At 40.6% G+C, this 20953-nt stretch overlaps 1 protein-coding gene across 1 annotated transcript in view; it reads right to left on the bottom strand.

The window, feature by feature from the left end:
* DCHS2 (dachsous cadherin-related 2) overlaps positions 1-20953 on the bottom strand; it is a 267892-nt gene that overhangs the window by 97889 nt on the left and 149050 nt on the right. Inside the window, exon 3 of the mRNA XM_066574814.1 lies at positions 17185-17416. Coding sequence (XP_066430911.1) covers positions 17185-17416 — 232 coding nt within the window. The remainder of the gene's footprint in view (positions 1-17184; positions 17417-20953) is intronic.

Here is a 20953-nt window from a genome sequence, read left to right as displayed (position 1 = left end):
TTTGCGAATGAAATTTTTGCGTGCGCAATATGCAGAAAATAGAACCCATTGATTTCAATGGGTTTGTTCATAAGCACATATTTTGCGCTTATGCACAAAAACCTTTTAGCATGCTCCATGTAAATGCGCAGGAAAAGAGCACATCTTGCACTCATTAAAGAATTTGGCCCTTTCAATGACTGGGAATAATGGTGTTTATTTTTTTGCAATGCCTGCATGCAAAAAGTACACAAACAATGCTATTGCACACGCAAATATGCAACTTTCCGCAAAATAATGCTTAAATTCGCTTCTGCTCGTGTGAAGCCGGTCTAAATGTACCATGGGGCAAGAGCTGTATGAAAATTGTGGTTCTGCACAGTCTAAACTTTTAAAGTGATTTGAAGTTTATTACATACACTACCGTTCAAAAGTTTGGGGTCACATTGAAATGTCCTTATTTTTGAAGGAAAAGCACTGTACTTTTCAATAAAGATAACTTTAAACTAGTCCTAACTTTAAACAAATGCACTCTATACATTGCTAATGTGGTAAATGACTATTCTAGCTGCAAATGTCTGGTTTTTTGTGCAATATCTACAAAGGTGTATAGAGGCCCATTTCCAGCAACTATCACTCCAGTGTTCTAATGGTACAATGTGTTTGCTCATTGGCTCAGAAGGCTAATTGATGATTAGAAAACCCTTGTGCAATCATGTTCACACATCTGAAAACAGTCTAGCTCGTTACAGAAGTACAAAACTGACCTTCCTGTGAGCAGATTGAGTTTCTGGAGCATCACATTTGTGGGGTCAATTAAACGCTCAAAATGGCCAGAAAAAGAGAACTTTCATCTGAAACTCGACAGTCTATTCTTGTTCTTAGAAATGAAGGCTATTCCATGCGAGAAATTGCTAAGAAATTGAAGATTTCCTACAACGGTGTGCACTACTCCCTTCAGAGGACAGCACAAACAGGCTCTAACCAGAGTAGAAAAAGAAGTGGGAGGCCGTGTTGCACAACTAAGCAAGAAGATAAGCACATTAGAGTCTCTAGTTTGAGAAACAGACGCCTCACAGGTACCCAACTGGCATCTTCATTAAATAGTACCCGCAAAACACCAGTGTCAACATCTACAGTGAAGAGGCGGCTGCGGGATTTTGGGCTTCAGGGCAGAGTGGCAAAGAAAAAGCCATATCTGAGACTGGCCAATAAAAGAAAAAGATTAAGATGGGCAAAAGAACACAGACATTGGACAGAGGAAGACTGGAAAAAAGTGTTGTGGACGGATGAATCCAAGTTTGAGGTGTTTGGATCACAAAGAAGAACGTTTGTGAGACGCAGAACAAATGAAAAGATGCTGGAAGAATGCCTGACGCCATCTGTTAAGCATGGTGGAGGTAATGTGATGGTCTGGGGTTGCTTTGGTGCTGGTAAGGTGGGAGATTTGTACAGAGTAAAAGGGATTGTGAATAAGGAAGGCTATCACTCCATTTTGCAACGCCATGCCATACCCAGTGGACAGCGCTTGATTGGAACCAATTTCATCCTACAACAGGACAATGACCCTAAACACACCTCCAAATTGTGCAAGAACTATTTACAGCAGAAGCAGGCAGCTGGTATTCTATCGGTAATGGAGTGGCCAGCGCAGTCACCAGATCTGAACCCCATTGAGCTGTTGTGGGAGCAGCTTGACCGTATGGTACGCCAGAAGTGCCCATCCAACCAATCCAACTTGTGGGAGATGCTTCTAGAAGCGTGGGGTGCAATTTCTCAAGCTTACCTCAACAAATTAACAGCTAAAATGTCAAAGGTGTGCAATGCTGTAATTGCTGCAAAAGGAGGATTCTTTGACGAAAGCAAAGTTTGATGTAAAAACAATGTTATTTCAAATACAAATCATTATTTCTAACCTTGTCAATGTCTTGACTCTATTTTCTATTCATTTCACAACGCATGGTGGTGAATAAGTGTGACTTTTCATGGAAAATACAAAATTGTTTGGGTGACCCCAAACTTTTGAACGGTAGTGTAGATATGATACCAGAACCGAGATTACTGCATAGATATGGTACCAAATCTACACTATTCTTTTTGCAGGAATTCTGGAAATGAATGGGATAACTACTCAAATGGAGACCAATGACTGAAGCTTTCATCTCCGCTTCACTAATAAAAGCCCATAGTTCCATCCAGGATTCCAACTGAATGCCATTTTCTGCACTTCAGATGGAACCACAGGATGGAAACAATAGATGGGTTGACAAATGCAATGTGGCTGTAACCAAATTTGGACAACACTTTAATTCCATATCTTAAGGCCCTTTTACACGTAAAGATAATCTTTCAAACGACTGAAAGATTTAGCGATCTATTTGGATAAAGTGTTAATGGCCTGCATCAGCAAGGGCTCTCTCAAGCATAGACTTCAGCTTTAAAAGGAATATGTCAGCTTGAACATGCTGTCCAAACCACAGGCATTATGTTATAGAGCAGGAGGAGCGGAGCAGACTGATATACAGCTTTATAGGGAAAGATTCAGTATAACTTGTATTTTATTCTTTTATATCTCTACTCTTTCTAAGGTTAGAGGTCCAGTGGGCGGTCCTATCAGTGATTAACAGCTATTTCTGTATGCATAGTCACTGATAGGACCGCCCACTGGACTTCTAACTTCAGATTGAGGAGAGATATATAAGAATAAAATAGAAGCTATACTGAATCTTGTTTCATAAAACTATATATCAGACTGCTCAGCCCCTCCTGCTATCTAACAAAAATATTCTAGGAATTACATAATTTTTTTATATAGTCATTTCAGTTTGAATGACCTCAAGGAGTCTGAAACATTGGGACATCCCTTGAAGGTCTGTACTGCAGTCACCTTCAATTGCAGTTTGGGGGTCTATTTGCTTTCAGTTTTGCCTATTGACCAGCGACTTTTGAAATTGAGATGTTTCCAGGGATATTTCCCTGATTGCTCTTTTTCTTCTACAGTTCCACTTTCCAGCCTTCATTACCTGCATTACTTTCTCCTCCCTTGAGCATCAGAAGTGATTTTACCACTCAGTTAAATATATTATATTTCTAGGGAGAATTATATATAATGGCACTTTTACCATCTGCTATCTGTCCTGGTAATGAAGAACAATTGTGGAAGTCATCTACCATATGACCAGGAGATTTACAGTAGTACCGCCACTGACAATTGACATTAAAACTGTGTTTAAAGGGAACCTGTCACCTCCCTATAGCACCGTAAACTAAAGCCTAATTTACCCGCAATGATTATCGCTCAAAATTTGTTCAAACAATGGCTTTTGAGCGATAATCGTTGCGTGTAAACACTTCCATCTTTCACTCTTCAGCTGAACGATGATTTTTAGGTGAGCATAAAATCCATCCTTCAGCTGGAGAGAGATAGCAGGGACAGCATGCTGTGTTCTCCATGGGAACAGCTGATTACATTGCATTCAGCTGAAAGCCCATGGCAGTTCATGCAAAGACAATGCAGCTGAGTGCAGACCATATGCTGAGATTTGCAAACAGCTGCTGGAGGCTCATTTGCACACAAATGAAGCTGATAAAGCACTAATGGGCAGTAGTGTCCATTAGTACTTTATGCAAAATGATCACTAAAACTGTCAATCTTTCAATCGTTTAAAAGATTGTCTTTGCGTGTAAATGAGCCTTAGGTCATTGTGCCTTTAGAGGAGGTAACAGGGATCTCAGTGGCATATTTTTTATACTCACCTGCTGCCTGGTTTCCATGTTGTCCCCATCTGATTGCGTGGTGCATGGAAATGTGTCTTTTTTAGATTGTCATGTGCGTGCCCTTCCATAGACTTTAAACATAGTCATCAATAGTAGAGCTGTGGTCTGTTGTGTTAGACCCCCACGGATCAGTTGTTTGGTGGTTCAGTGTGCTCATGTACAGAGCTGATTTTTGTGAAACGTAGACAGTACCATTCTCTCTGCAGTGGCTAGGCTTTGTTTTGCACATCAAATTCCCATTCATTTCATTTGGAACTTGACCTGTAATACCAAGTCTGACCACCGCAATGGGAGTGGAGCTCTCAGCTTTTTACTGAAATCAGTCCATTGCACATGCACAACAGTTCATAAAATGGCTTATCGGCAGGGGTCCCTGATGACAGACCCACGACGATCTAATATTGATGCCCTATCCTGAGCATAGACCATCAATAGTTTATAACTGGACAACCCCTTTAATAGTCATAACGAGAACAACTGTGGACACAGTAGTGTGACAACACTAGACAGTCAATAGACTGCACTACATCCTACAGTATAGATCAATTACATCGTCTATATATGTTTTATTGTACAATCCATGTGCATTTGCATTTTCTGATTGAGCTTTGAGTCTTCAATTTACAGACATACAGAATGATACACCATAAATTGCTCCCAAATTGCTTATAAAACGCGACCATAAACTTCATCAGTGCGGTAGTGATACACATGAATGATGTCCGACGCTCCATTTCAGCCCACATTACAAGGATACTGCAGAAAGCTGGAGTCATTCAATATAGAACTGCGCCTTTTTTTTTGGCTGTGACTATAAAAAAAAAACCTCCCCCATCTGGCTTGTCACAGCAGTCCACTCTCAGCCTTTGTTGTGTTGCTTCTTTGCATTCAACATTTTGAGAACATCTTTATATGTTCAAACGCGTTAGTCACTGCAATGCCAATGTGTCCTCTTTCCTTGTTGTGCATAGTTGTAAAAATATGACCAAATGTACAACAAGTCATGCAACAAAACAATTTATCACTTGTAATTAGCATTCCTATCCCTTTTGAAAGTCAATGTGCTAGTAATTAAAGCTGGAATAAACAGTGTGTTTCAAATCACAATAGTAATAAAATATACGTCAGTATTTTATTAAAAGTTACTGGTTAAAAATGGCGCCATGTAAAGTCAGATGTAAATGTATTTATAGCTGGAAGGGTTTTTAAGAAGAAGTCCATTACATACATTATAGTACTGGTTATATATCGGCTGTGATGGGTAAAGCTCATGAGATGGCCATAGACAACCAAAAAAAGCTAAAATTTAGAGTTTTTCCTATAAGGTTCAGGCTAAGCACTTTACCCTACAGGTCTGTGCACTGTGCAGAATACAGTAAGGACCCTTTCACACAGGCAGAATTTTTCCACGTTCTGTACCACCAATGTGCACCTTAATCTGTCATTGTGAATTCCGCACCAATATCTGCAGGTCTCATTCAAGATTTTGATGCGGAATTGCCGGCAGAACTAGCTCATTTCATTTTGCATGAAAATCTGCAAGGAGTTGTACGGAATACTGCGGCATGCGGTGCAAAATGCGGAAACATTCTACCCGTGTGAAAGGGCCTTAAAGTGGTTGTCCCGCAACAGCAAGTGGGGTTATACACTTCTGTATGGCCATATTAATGCACTTTGTAATATACATCGTGCATTAAATATTGGCCATACAGAAGTTATATACTTACCCCCTCCCGGTGTTGGCGTCCCCGTCTCCATGGCGACGAACAAACTTCTTCTCTGGTCGCAGGAACAGTTGCGCTTGCTCACAGAGGATTCTTCTCCTAGATGGTCCGGGCTCATAAGCTGCGTCCTGGCCCCTCCCCCTTCTCAGCATCATTGCGTAGCTCCGCCCCTGTCACAGGGTGCCGATCAGCCAATGAGATGGCTGGAATCGGCAGTGGAGCGCAGACAGCAGAAGAACATCCACGGTGCACCATGGGAGAAGACCCGCGGTACACTGTGGGAGACGACCAGCGGCAGCCATCTTGGACAGAAGATTTTTTTAAAGTTGCTGAACGGGGATTCAAGTAAGGGAATTTTTTTTTTTTAATAACACATGTCAGCGGTTTTCCTTTACAGGTACTGGGGGACTGGGCAAAAAAAAAAAATTATCTTTCGGCGCGGGACAACCCCTTTAAGTGTACCAAAAGTTCAACAGTATAAAGGGGGGCTGAAAAGTTCTTAACTTGACCCCCTCCCGGAAATGTAAGCAATATTTTGTCAATGTTGCTATAAAGTATGTTCTTTTATAGGGTTACCTATCAATTTTCAGGATAATAGTATTATTCTTTCTTTTCTCTTCATGTCACGAAAGGAAGAATAACGGAGAAAAATGAGGAATTCTCAAGCATTGAACTATGAGGTATCAGGAAGCTCCTGTTCATGCAGAATAAAACACAAGTACAAGTTGGTAACATTGGGTGACCAGTGCCCGTCATACGTAACGGTGAAGAAATTGAATGCCAACTTTAAGCAGGGTGATTTTCCATCCAAGATGCTAAAAGATCTTGGAGACCGATCACAATGTTAAGCTGAAATTGTTGAATATGTTCATGACATGTTTTGGGATGATAGGCAACTCTCACTGAAAACAGTAGCCAACACCTCAGATACCAAAGGAACGTGTTTGGAGAATAATTCATGAGTAACTGGATATGCACAAGCTTTCAGCCAAGTATGTGCCCAAATGCTTGAATGCTGACCAGAAGCACACATGAGTGAACACTTCCAAGGTGTTTTTAACCTCCTTATGACCAAACGCGGTAAATATACAGCGTTTGGTACTGGGCTGATAGCAGAAATATAGCTCGGGATTAAAGCCTTTGCTTCTGCAATCAATCAGAAGCAGATCAGGTCCTCAGCTGTTAGTCACAGCTGAGGACCCGGGGAAGAAGGGAGAAGCAGTTTCTAACTGCTTCTGCCTTCCCATTTCCATGGTACAAAGTGCTCAATGAGCGCTATGTACTAAAGAGTGAAAGTGGAAGTATTACTTCCACTATGAGACCTGGCGATCACATGACTGTCAGGTACCACCTATTACTGCAGAGCTGCGGGGTCCTTGCAGACCCTGAACAGCTCTGTTAGAGACTACTGTCACTACAGTAAGATATTTTCCCTGTGGCTTGAGCTTCCCATGGATGCCACAGCTACAGTGGAAAAGTGTGAAAGAAAAAAAAAACAATGTGAATGACCCCTAAAGGTCTTATATGATGATATGGGGATCACAGATGGTAAAAAAAAATAGTTACAAAAATAAGCTAAAAAAATTACAGAATAAAATAAAAATGTATACATAAAAAAGAAAATGACCCTTGGCCGATGCCAACCAAAACCGTCGCCATATGCTCCCCATGACTATACAAATTATAAATCAAAATGCCCAAAATAATATGAGCTTTTTACTCCCAATAAAACTAATCTGAAAAAAAAAGTCAGTGAAAAAAAAAATATATCAAAAAATTTTGTAGCTGAAGAAAAAATAGGGCAGGCCACAGCCATCATTCTTTGGGCTAGCATGGGTAATTTATTCACAGACTATCTTCAGAAGGGCTAAATCGTCAATGCAGAATACTATTGACACTTGCTGGGCAAATTAAAGGCCACACTTAAAGAAAAAGACACGGAAAGCTGCAAAAAAGTGTACTTCTTCATCAGGACAACACTCCATCACACAAGGCAGCCAAGATGATGGATCTTTTGAAGTATTTGGGTTTCAATGCATAGACCATCCACCCTACTCAGCAGATCTTGTTCTGTCAGGCTATTTTACCAATTTCTAAACCTAAAAATAAAACTTGAAGTGATGCAAATTTTTGAATGACTCACAGGTGGTAAGCAGCATTATAGCAGTTTTTCAGTGTCTAAACATCAGAGCTTTTCTTTGGAAACTTCCGAAATAATGTAACAAGTGTGCTGAACTTCGAGGGAAATATGTTGAGCAGCATTAAAGTTTGATGCTCCCAGCTCATTCCCTCCGTGGTTGGGCTATTGTTCAGATAGTTGCTAAGAGAAGTCATTGAAGCCTATGAAGGTCAGTCATTTGTTTGCTTTAACACAGAACATTGACTATTCATGAGTTGTTTGCCGAGATATCGTTGATGGAGAGGATCATTTACAAGTCATTCAAATACAAATGACTGACTTTATACCAGATGACTTTTTATCAACCAGTAACTTTTTTTTGGTAAGGTGAAATGAAATGATTAGTGACTTATCACTGGACATTAAACGGCTATTATTTAAATTTGCTCTTTAGAGCAATTTTCAGCCGATAGTTGTCCCGTGTCAAAGTACCTTATCACATAGATTTCAAAAATATGCAATTTCATTATTAGAATGTGCCAGCTTGCACTAGTTATGAATGGGAAGACAATTGCAAAATGAAACACTAATTTAATAGGGATTTTCCATGATAATAATGGGTGACATAACATTAGGACATGCCATCACTTACGGATCAATGTAGGAACCCCCACGACCCTGACACAATGACATAATGTTTATACATTGAAACATTAAATATATTTGACCTCAAAGTAAGTGTGGTGATACAAAATGGACAATACAGTTAAAGAGATATTCCCATCATAGCCATTTTTATGGTAAGTCCAGAGGATATGTCAAAAATTTCTGTTCCCACCTCTGGCCAGAAAACCAGGTGGAAAGTGATTGTAGAGAGTTGCCTATGTGCAGTTCCATTCATTCACTTCTATGGCGGTTACAGCTCAGCTGTTTCCGTGACGTCTATAGAAGTGAATTGAAAATGTCATGCACAATGGACAGTCACCTGTCGGCCACATTGTGCAGCCAGCAACTGTAATCGGTTGCAAATTAGGTGTTCTATATTGCGGGACATGAACAAAATCTTTAACAACGCTATCCCAAGAGTTATCACCATGTAATTTGTGCAGTTACATAGGACTGCAGGGAACATCTACTACATTATCTGTACTCAAAGTTATCACTGATCCTTCCTGTGCTTTTAAAATTTACGGCGCATGCTCCTGGGCTTTAATCCTGCTCGATCGCAGAAATATAGCATGGGATTAAAGCCCCTGCTGCTGCAATCAAGCAGGAGCAAGTCAGATTGTCAGCTGTTAGTCACAGCAGAGGACCCGGAGGAGAAGGGAGAAGCATTTTTAAACCACTTCTACCTTCTCCTTTCCCTGGTACATTGCACTCAATGAGCGCTATGTACTAAAAAGTGAAAGTGGAAGTGTTTCTTCCACTACGCGAGCCGGCAGTCATATGACCGCCAGGGTACCCTGTTACAGCAGAGCTGCAGGGTCGTAGCAGACCCTGATCAGCTCTGCCAGTGACTGTTGTCACTACAGGGGATGTTTTCCCTGTAACTGGGGATCCTATGGATGCCTCAGCTACAGTGGAAAAGTATGAAATTTTAAAAAAAGACGACATGAATGCCCTCCAGAGGTCTTATATGACGTCATGGGGGACATAGATGGTAAAAAAATAGTACCCAAAGTCAACGCCAAGCACAACCGTTGTCGTATTATATATCAAATGTCCAAAACAAAATGAGGAACCCATTCCCATACTTTACTTTAGTGTAAATATACTATTTTTTTTTTTTTTAAAACATGCATAAATGTTTTTAAAAAATAATTTTTTTAGTTTTTTACTCCCAATAAAACTAAAAAACTGAAAGAAAAAAAAGTCAGTGAAAAATTATTAAAAGAATACCCCGACAACATGTCACGGAAAGAAAAATGCAGAAAAAATAATTTTGGTAGCTGAAGGGAAAAAAATAGAGCAGTAAAACCACCACATGGGAAAAATCCCTAAAAGTGTCTGGTCCTTAAGGTACAAACAGCCTGGTCCTTAAGGGTTTAAAGAGAAACAATCATCATGTGAATTTCGTAGCGAGACGTTGATCGTTCCAACCTGCCCACCACCAATCACAGTAAACAGGTAGTTTAGTTGTTCATAGATGAATGCCTACCTGTTTACACGGGCCGATCATCCCTCAGTTTTTATGCATGCGTGTAAAAGAGTTCTTACATAGGACTGCATGTATCATCTTCTACATTATCTGAGAGTTACCACTGTGTTAGCTGTGGTGTTACATGGGACTGCATTTAGCACGCAGTACATTATCTGCACTCAGAACATGCCATTTTATTTTAAATAAAGAGGTAATAAAAAGTAAACCTCCATGTGACCAGGGTCGTACTCGTCACTAGGTACTTGGGGGACCAGTGCCTAGGGCATCCAGCCGTGAGGGGACGCCCGAGGAGCAGGCAGAATTCTTTTTTAAGGACTGAACCTCTTTACTTACTTGCATTTTTATGTCCATTACGTTTTCCTATTCTAGTTTCCCACAACTTTCCCCAAGCAGTTCCTTTCAATACAATAACAAATCTCTTAAAGTATACATATGTTGATTCTCAAGTCAATTTATAAGTATTCCAGCACTCTCTAGATGTTAAGTGCTAATCTAGTGTTGACATCCACACTGCAGTACATTATGTATTTATTGGACTATGATATTTTGGCTTTTACACATCTTTTTACGAATGGATATTCAGCGAGGACAAACTTGGGAATAACTGTTTTAGGGTAAACAAAAGAAGAATAAAAGAAAATGGGAAATTTCAAAAGCTAATTAGACCAAAGACATCTGGTTTGGAGCACGTTAGATTATGAGTACTGAAGTTCACTTAAAGGAGATGTCCCGAGGCAGCAAGTGGGGTTATACACTTCTGTATGGCCATAATAATGCACTTTGTAATATACATTGTGCATTAATTATGAGCCATACAGAAGTTATAAAAAGTTTTATACTTACCTGCTCCGTTGCTAGCGTCCTCGTCTCCATGGTGCCGACTAATTTTTGGCCTCCGATGGCCAAATTAGCCGCGCTTGCGCAGTCCGGGTCTTCTGCTTTCTTCTATGGAGCCTTTCGTGCAGGATGCCGGCTCCGTTTAGCTCCGCCCCGTCACGTGCCGATTCCAGCCAATCAGGAGGCTGGAATCGGCAGTGGACCGCACAGAAGAGCTGCGGTCCACGAAGATAGAGGATCCCGGCGGCCATCTTCAGCGGTAAGTATTGAAGTCACCGGACCGCCGGGATTCAGGTAAGCGCTGTGCGGGTGGTTTTTTTAACCCCTGCATCGGGGTTGTCTCGCGCCGAACGGGGGGGGGGTTTAAAAAAAAAAAAAACCGTTTCGGCGCGGGACATCTCCTTTAATATTTTGCCAAAACTTGTAAAAAAATCTGTAATTAAAAGAGAGACAGCGACGCAGGAGTTTGGAAGAGAAAGCCGAATGCAGGAAATAAACAGGAGAGGACTCACCTGGTGTGAGCGGCCTACCCATTACCCCAGCCAGCCAATCAATTAACAGCAATGACCTGTTGACACCTCAGTGCCCAATGTCAATGAGCATAAGCCGTGATGTCACCCCGTGCCCATCCACCAGCGGCACCATGACAAATAGCAGCTTCAGAATCTTCTTCAAGAACCACATCTTACATTACCATTGTTCATCATTTACAAAATATGGTGACTCCCTTTAATGATTTTCCATCTGGCAGTTTTCATGGTTGACTTCAAGAAGGGTAGGAGTTCATTCGCAGACCTCTTCCTCGGGCATTGAGAGTAATTGTCTTATTGCTGTCTGATACCAACACAACCTGAAGAATTCGGCACTAGGACAAGAGTCTACACAGCCACTTTAGTTGGCTTCACATGGGTGTACCGCAAAATACGCCAACTCCTGTGCAACTTTTTTTGCACAGAAAATGAGTATACTTTGTGCGCTTGCCTGTGCAAATACTGTGTGTATTTCCACAGAGACACATAATTCACGCGGACGGGGGAATCACCTCAATCTCTGATTTAAATGGCTATTAAGCCAAAAGAGGTGCCTGTGTTCGTGGGTATGTGCAACGTTTTGTGCATACCCACGTGTACATATATGTGCATTTGCGCACCTCCCATAGATCTCTATAGGCCTCTTTAGTGCACAAATGCATCCAACATAGAGCAGCACCTATTTTTTTGCACCTGCAAGAACCACATGCGCAAAAAACGAGCTGAGAATGAGCTCATTGAAGTCAATAGGTTCTATTCTCAGGATTGTTCTGCGTGCAAAAATGTGCTAAAATACGCTTGGCTGAAGGAGTCTTTACCATCAACGTATCAGCCTTCTAAAGCCTACAGTACAAACACAAGCAGAAGAGGCGCAGATACAGAAGGTAGAAAGGTTTATTTAATACAGTGTCAGACATATGCGAATACCAAGGGAATTTTAAATAATGCTGAATAAGCCCCCCACCTAAATACACACATATGCCTGCTCAGTAATTGGCTAGTAAGGAACGCTCTGTCTGTCTCCTCCGCAGCCTGTGAAAACTTCTGCATGCTTGTGCAGAACTCCAGGTGCCGTGGCACAGATGTAGACTCAAGGCACTTCCAAGTCTGCTATTCTACTTGCTTTTGTTGCTCTGCTTGTCTTAAAGTTCATTGTTATTTTTTATAATAACTATTAATAAGGGTGTAAAAGTAATTCAGTTTTGCATATTTTTTAATATATCCCCAAATGCTCTTTAAAGGGACACAAAATATCCTCTATTGAAAAAAAATAGAAAATGGGTCAGCCTCTCAGACAATAAAGCTCCAGACACGGATTTGTACATTTACCCTGGATCTACAAGACAGGTGGAAACTACTGTACATGTGCACACACATAATATAGGTCTCCTATAACATAGGACACAGTATACATCACATATCTGCATTAATACATATCACGTAAAAATGGCTTTTTTTGTTAGCAATGTAGACTTTCTTCTCCCCATCTGTGAACAATGCTGCCGATCTCATTGCTGCTGCTAGTATTTCAAAGTTTATGCACGTAGCTAAGAAATTATCATGGCAGACGATCGTAACTCTAGAAATTTTATTCCACTCACACAACTGCAGCAATCTGGCCGCTAGCAGACCTTCCGAAAGCCGGGAGGCACCACATTGAGTTCAGGACTCTACGACTATAGGAATGAAAACAGACTCTTAAGTCAACTCTGAATGCATGAGCTTCACAAGAACAATGGGAGCCAATATACAGGGGATTGAGCTTTGGTGGGTGTCAATACGTCTCTCCCATTGTAGCATCTACAAAGTAGCCTTTAGCTTTTAAAATGATCTATAACAACTTATCGATAAGGCAGTTTATAAAGTTTGTAGAGATAAGGAAAACTCATAAGGGAGTAATTGAGAATAATGTTGTTAAGAGAAGGATATGAATATTAAGTTATGTGTGTCTCCTTCATCTGTATCCTTGTATAAGAATCAATGCAGCATGTTGTATATTATGTACTATCGGTTGCCTTTTCCAATAAAAATCTAATGTTTAAAAGAGAAGATCTATAACAACACACTACATGTTCTGCAACATATGAAGCAGGTTAAATGCACTCTAGTGCTTTAGAACACTAAATTTGTTTTGTTGGAATCCACTAATACTGTCCTAATTTGTATGTATCAGGGGTGGATTCAGGATTAGAATCTAAGGGGATGCTTAAAAGGCAACACATTTTTGTTCATGCCTGAGGAAAGCCTCATTCCAGGGTTGAAACGCATAGCTTTTTATTAAAGCGAATCTCCAGGCCTGGACAAATGAACATGGCCGCACCTGCTACCTGATGCACACTGTACATTAGTATGCATCATTCATTAGTCTAAGACACTACACCTCTTTGATTAATCGGTGCTGGGACAATCAAAGCAGCATGCAGTGTCTTAAGGCTCATGTAGACACAACGATTATCGCTCAAAAGCCATCTTTTGAGCGATGATCGTTGTTTCTAAATGGCTGGCTATCGGGCACTGTTCGTTCATCGCTGACTTTTAGCAAGTTAAAAATCAGCGATGAGCCTTATCCGCACCGCGGGCTGAGTTCTCTGCGGAATACCTCTGATATCATTCTTTCAGCTGGTATCTCACACAGAGCTCTCAGCGATAGCTCCGAGAACAAAGCAGCTCCTGCTGTTCTCGTTGCTATCAGCTCAGCGGGATACCATAGAATCATAGAATGGTAGAGTTGGAAGGGACCTCCAAGGTGATTGGGTACAACCCCCTGCTCAGTGCACGATTCACTAAATCATCCCAGACATTTGTCCAGCCTTTGTTTGAACACTTCCATACCAGCTGACAACTCCGAGAACAAAGCAGCTATTTGCATATACAAAGCAGCTGCTATTCTCAGAGTTATCAACTGTGTCCCAATCCACCTGCATTTAACTATTAAGTAGCTAATTAGCTACTTAAGAGTTATGCAAAGATGATCACTCAAAACTGTCACTCAAACTGCCGTTTGAGGGATTTTTGAGTGATCATCTTTCAGTGTATATGGACCTTTAGATCAGGTTCCCATTCTGATCGTGGAATCCACAATCGGCATCTACACGGAGGATCCATGACAAAATGTGATAATTGAAAAACATGCATTTTTGATTTTTCCTTCACACTCGCAGATGTGAATTGCGTATTCCACAAGTGAAGGTAAAATTGAAGCATGTTCTATTTTGCCATGGATTCCGCACGGACGGCCACCATTGAAGTCAATGGAGGCCATCCGACATGCAGCCCATCCACAATTGACACTGCGGATGGTTCACAGGTGCAAGTGTCATCGCCTAGTGATGGCATGGGAAAAACGTATATTTAATTTAAAAAAAAAAATCTGCACTGCACATGACAGACGGCAGGCACCCGCAGTCATCCGCATGACAGATTTTACAGGTCGCCGGCCGGGATCAGAACCACTTAGCCATGTACAGCCAGCCTTAGATCGATTCAAGTTTCAAGCATAAGCCACGAGAATCTGTCCAAGTTTTTTTGTTGAACCCTCTGTTGCAATTTATGTGAACAGGCACATTTCTTGGCGCAACACCAAAAAGCCCAAGCTTGGCCCAATACTGACAAGGAAGGGGAGATAGCTTTGAAGATAAGAGATGAAGCAATCCCCATGAATGCAGGTACAGGGAGGGGAGGTGAGGATTGACAGCAACAACCCATCGGGAGTCCCTCAGCATATACCGCAGAAAAGGCTGATTTAGACCTTGACTTATTATAGAAAGCTGCAGGGACACCATTCACTTGCAGTTTGATGCACAGAAATGCTGATTTGACTTTCTATTGAAGCCTACAATCCTCTTCCTTATCTACTTGGCTTCTATTAGAAAGCAAAGTCATAAGCACAGCCATAGGTGTAGTCAGACATTCTTTCACCCCAAGTAAAGATTCTGCTGTGACTATTGTTGGAGGACTGTCTGTCTACCAGCTTTTCAGTCGCATCCTCTACACCACCCTGCAACCATGGCAAATACCCCACCAGTTCCACCCCAACTATGATCCCGGTCACAAGATGGCAACATGCTAATTTTTACACTCACATTCGTATTCAGTAGTGAGAAAATTAAGAACAGTTTTGGCCTCTGCTAGGAAATATGCATGTGAATGTGTGCTGCCATCTGGACCGGTTCTTTAGGGTCATCGAAAAATGAGTTATGATTCACATGTTGAGTATGGTTATTATTATACCCAGCGGCGGGTCCACGAAGTGGGTGGGCACTGTCAGTTCTCAGCTCCTCTGCTTAACCATAGAAAGTATTTGAAGTTGCATTTTTCCGTACGGCTCTAACCCATGTAATGTGGTGCTGAAATGAAAACAATTGCAAAAAATGCAGTTTCATAATCCTGAAATAAGGAATAATTGTGTTTCCGTACAAGTCAGTTATCCTCCCCTACACTGAGACAACAATGTGTAAGTACTAAAAAGAACAACTCCATCCAAGTCATTATTGATTTTCTGAAACCAAATGCAAAATCTGCATATTTTTTATATATTTTTGGCAGATGACACTGATTTAAACACAACAATTGACTGATATTTTTCTGAATGGGACGACGTAAAATGGGTTGTCGGTATAATGTAAGACAGGACCAGTCCTCCAGAGCAAGAGACATTCTTTGCAACCATTCTCCACTATGGCCAAGTGATGCTGAACAAGAGACCCCTCTCTATTAACTCTAAATTTACTAATCAGGTATATGGGTTTTCTAAAGTAGACAAATGCTTTAAGCTGCTTTAGACAAATAATATTACGCACCTAGCACAATATTACACACATTGACAAATGCACTGAACAGTTTAAGGGCTCCTTCACACAAGTGTATGCGTTTTTAAGTTTTATCGGCCGTGAATTTGCATGAACGGACGATTTTCCGTGATCAAGTCCTGAGCTTAATTAGCGCTTTCTCGTCCATTCACACGGCTGTTTGCGATATTTTAGCAAAAAAATACGTCGCAGCCAGGAAATCCCTCGCTCGGCATAATTCCTCGGAATGACTTCAAATGCCAACATAGAGGCACCTGTAAGCTTTTCACAGCGTTGGACGCTGCTAAACTGCCTCCCCCTTCCTTTTTCCAGCTCCCGTAGGAGTCTATGGGAGCCGCCAGCTTATATCATTCGAAAGATAGAACCAGAACTATCTTTTTAGCCAGCGTATAATAGCAGGCACAGTTTGCAGTCACATATGTTCTATTTTTTACAGTGCAATGTTTTTACGTGGTGCAAGGTTGCCTATGTGAATGAATGAATTGGAAAGCAATGCCTCAGATGGTCGTGTATATTGGCCTGCCATGAAAATGCGCCTACATAGCCGCGTATATACGCTCGTGTGAATAAAACTTAAGTTTGTGAACAGTTGAGAACCAAGTACTGCATTACATTAAGCTTTTTATATTTAATTAAAGGACATGTATAAAGGCCCAGTTACACGGAGTGATGATCGCTCAAAATTCGCTCAAACGACAGTTTGAGTGACAGTTTTGAGCGATCATCTTTGCATAAATCTAAGTAGCTAATTAGCTACTTAAGAGTTATGCAGGCAGAGTAGGATACTGCCGTGATAGCTCTGAGAACAATGCACCTGTTTTGTAAATGCAAACAGCTGCTTTGTTCTCACGGTGTCCCGCTGAGCTGATAGCTCAGAGAAACAGCAGGAGTGCTAACAGCTGCTTTGTTATCGGAGCTTTCAGATGGTATCCCACTGGGAAGTCCCAGCGGGATACCAGCTGAAAGAATGCTATCAGTGCCGCCCGCTGAGAAAATCAGCATGCAGCACTGATAAGGCTCATTGCTAATTTCTAGCTGGCTAGAAATGAGAGATGAATGAATAGTGCATGAACAGTGCATGATGGCAGCGCATTTAGACAGAATGATTATCGCTCAAAAGACGGCTTTTGAGTGAATTTTGAGTGATAATCGTTGTGTCTAAATGGACTTTAAGAGTTAGAAAAATTAAAGTCCTGCAAAATATGTTGATAGAAAGACAGTACGAAAGTAATAATGGGCATGCACTTACCTGAAGATGAGTCAATAGTAAACATTGGTGTCTTAGCCCCAGGTAATAGCTCATATAACACTTCCCCAAACATTCCTTCATCTCTATCAGTGGCCACAACATTGAGTATTTCTGTTCCTGGTTGAGTATGACTGCTAATGGTTGTCACGTAATTGGTATTGTCAAACACTGGTGCATTGTCATTTATATCTTCTATATCAAATCGAACAAATGCTTGAGCACTTAAGCCACCCTGTTAAAAAAGATGAAAGTGATAGAACAATGTTAGAAAAAGCTAAACGCATATTGTCCCTAGGAATGAGTTGTGATATGTAAAGCATAAGCAGTAAAATCCTCTTCAGCAATACCATAGTCACAGACAGAACATTTGATGAGTATCGGTTTACCAGCTTCTCAATGGCGCCATCTACACCACCCAACAACCAAGGCAAATGCAAGTGTTCCATATGGCCCCATGGCCAAGTTACAGCGTAGGCCTATTGTGCCTCTAGGTAAATCCTGGTCTCTATGCAAACCTTATATTTATTAAAGTAGCAGTGATTAAAACAAAAGTAGTTGTTGTTAGACATTAAGACCCCTTGCTCAAAATAGTCAAAAACGGTGCAACTGGATTTTACATATCAAATATAACACAAAGGACATATGTGGTATTAACCCCTTAATGAATGAGCCAATCTTGGTCTTCAGGGTGCTTTTTTTTATTTACCCATCTCCGCTTTCCAAGAGCCATGACTTTTTTCTATTGTTCACTAATGCCATTTAAGAGCTGTTTTTTAGGGGAGATAAGTTATAGTTTTGGGAGTATATATAATGTCCTGAAAATGTTTTTTTTTTGTGGAGGGGGGGGGGAGAAAAAAGAGAAAGAATTTTTTGGTTTTGCTTTATTTTTCGTTTTCATTACATTCACCGTGCAGTATACAGTAGATAACATGTTAAATGTATGCCTTGGGTCTGTATGATTACAAGCAAATGTATGTAGTTTTTCTTTGTTTTACTACTTTTGCACAATTAAACCAATTTTTATAGAAAGATCATTTGTTTTTTTCTTTTTCCAATCAATGAAGCTGTATGAAAACTATTTTTGTGGGATAAGTTGACATTTTCATTTTTACCCTTTTGGAGTACATACAATTTTTTGATCACCTTCTGAGCTTTCTGACAGTGGGTTACAAGTAAATACCAAAAAGTTGTATTCAGTCGTATCTCACAGTGGATACATTCACTTCAATTACATAAACGGTGTAAATGCTGGACTGCATTTGAACTGGTTCCTGTTCGTTTGCTCCTTTTTGAAAGACAGAATAGCGTAGTCCACTGATATAACACACGCAGAGCCTGTTGGGGGTGATTCACATGGCCACTTTTTATTTTTCAAGTTCTATCCAAGTTTTTAACTGAGTAAATTCAGACAAATCTTAGACTAATTATAATCAATGGGGCTTTTGTATTGTCCTATTCTGGTCCACCCATTGGACAGCAAACAAACAGGGTTCCAGTACGCTGTCCAATGCGAGTTGCGTTTAAGCATTTTGGAGGCATCTCACGCTCAGCCATCTTAATGTGGTCTCGTTGTTGTATTCCCGGCCTCTCCTTGCTGCTATGTGAAGACCAGCAGTTCTTCTCCCTATACACAAATAGAGCAACGAGCTGTCAGTCCTCATACATCAAGCGGGTAGAGGTCGGTGCGGCCCATCCTCATGACTCAAAGCTCAGCTCATTTCAGAATATGGCATTCATTGGGGAAATAGGCTTCTCTGCCTCAGATTCATGCTGCCCATGGCTTGGGCAGCATGAATCTGATGTCAGAGTCCCTTTAAACAACTGTAATTGGAGTTAACTTTAATCTTGGCTGCTGCAGCAGGGTGTCAACTGTAAGTTGACATCTGCTGCTAGTGACGTGAGCTTAGCTTATGACCCCACGCTATCAGTGTGCAGGACGTACTTCCCAACCGCGCTCTACACATATAGAGGATATTGGAAAGGGCTTAACAGTTCAGTTTGATAAGCAGTGTCAATTATATCAGGCATCCAGATCATTACATTCTACCTATAAACATTATAATGTTAGTCTCTACTTTATGCTTCTTACTATGTTATTCAGCATGCTTAGTGCCAATGTCTAATAGTGGCTCCATTCCAAATTCTAAGCAACCCATTCAAAGCTAAATAGAAATGTGGTCATTTTCAATTGAATTGGCAGGAAAGTGATCTTCGTAGATGATGAAAACGATTCCATTGAAGAAGTATATCATTTCTGTCAATTACTGTATTGGCTTGTGTACAGTCTAACTGATGGACTCATTGAAGAGTAGATCACAGGGGGCTCATTCAGATGACACCCCATTATAATTAGTTTAGAATTTAATGGTTGTAATCCTGCAATATTACTGTCATCTTTTCAGGTTTGTTACCTTTCCCTCCATAATAGGCAAGTACGACCCAATGTACAACCACTTACAATTGTTGCAGTAGACATAGGTCTAATGCATTATGACTTGTTTGCTATTTTTATTCTTTTCAAGACTTGTTTCCTGCTATATAAATCAATGACTTGTAATAGTCGGAACAGAGTTGGCCAACTTTATCAATTGACATTCTGGTAAACATGATTTTATTGTTTTTTTCATCTGAACCTAAACCAGTAACCTTTCGCATTGATTGAAATTGCAGACAAACTCCATATTTAAACTCTGAACAGGAAGAAAATATGATTTTGCATTAAGTAAAAATCTTTTATCCCCTGAAGATTCTTTTTGAAGCCATAAGCAAAAGTCCAACTAGAATATAAAGGAAGAGATCTTAACTCCCTGCATCTGCAATGACAGCATCTGTCAGTTCACGTCCGCGGTGACAGTGAATGTTTGAGGCCATCAATAACAATCATTCTTCTTTACATTCTGAACAACAGACGTGTGTGCTCTGCTGCAACCAGGCATTTGTATTAGGAATATTAGTTAATTTTCTCTGAAAGTAAGGTAATGCACATTGATTGCGCCAAATTGATCTAAGGGCATAGACAACACATCAGTTATCAGAGATTGCTCTCACCGGCTGAATGAAAGAAAATCTCTTCCAACTGACTACATAATTACTACCCAGGGACAGACAGACAGGTTTAATGTTGTTATTGTGGGTGGAATATATTTGCATTATATTTGGATTTCCTATTTTATCAAGTATACATTTGTGTCAGATTCTGAGGCTATACTTGTCATTGTAAAGGACTCAAGTTCTTTCATCAAAAGCCAATTATGAACATTCTAGACACGGACAAGCAATTTAGATGAAGATTCAGAGACACCTTGCAAATGTAAAACTGTTCTCAGTCAAAGACATTTATAGCCAAAATTGAAAATGCTGCTTCTCCTTGATTCTTCTATACTTAGGATATAGGGGAAGGAGGGGTGCCAGAAGTTCCCATCCACAATGAATGCCCTTGAAAGTCTTAATCTTACGGTGTGAAATGTAATTGTCTTAAAGGGGAAGAGTAGGAGCCGCAAACATCCAATAATTCTGCTCGCTTCTTCAACCCCTGTTTGTTCTTCAGTGACTTTGTAAGGAATACTAGAGAGTCTCCCTGTTTATGTGTCCTGTATGTATTCTCTTTCTATTTTGTAAACTGGTTGTGTACATGGACTGTGTCTTTAATGTAAAGACTAAGGCCCAATGGATTTGATTTGTGGAACCGATGCGAGGCACCCGTGCGGGAGATCTGTAAATCAAGCCGCCTATAGGGATGTATTAGCATTCGCAAAACAGTTAAAAGCAT

Source organism: Eleutherodactylus coqui, chromosome 7 (assembly GCF_035609145.1).
Source record: "Eleutherodactylus coqui strain aEleCoq1 chromosome 7, aEleCoq1.hap1, whole genome shotgun sequence".
Classification (NCBI taxonomy): Eukaryota; Metazoa; Chordata; class Amphibia; order Anura; family Eleutherodactylidae; genus Eleutherodactylus; species Eleutherodactylus coqui.
This window is presented reverse-complemented; position numbering and strand designations above follow the sequence as displayed.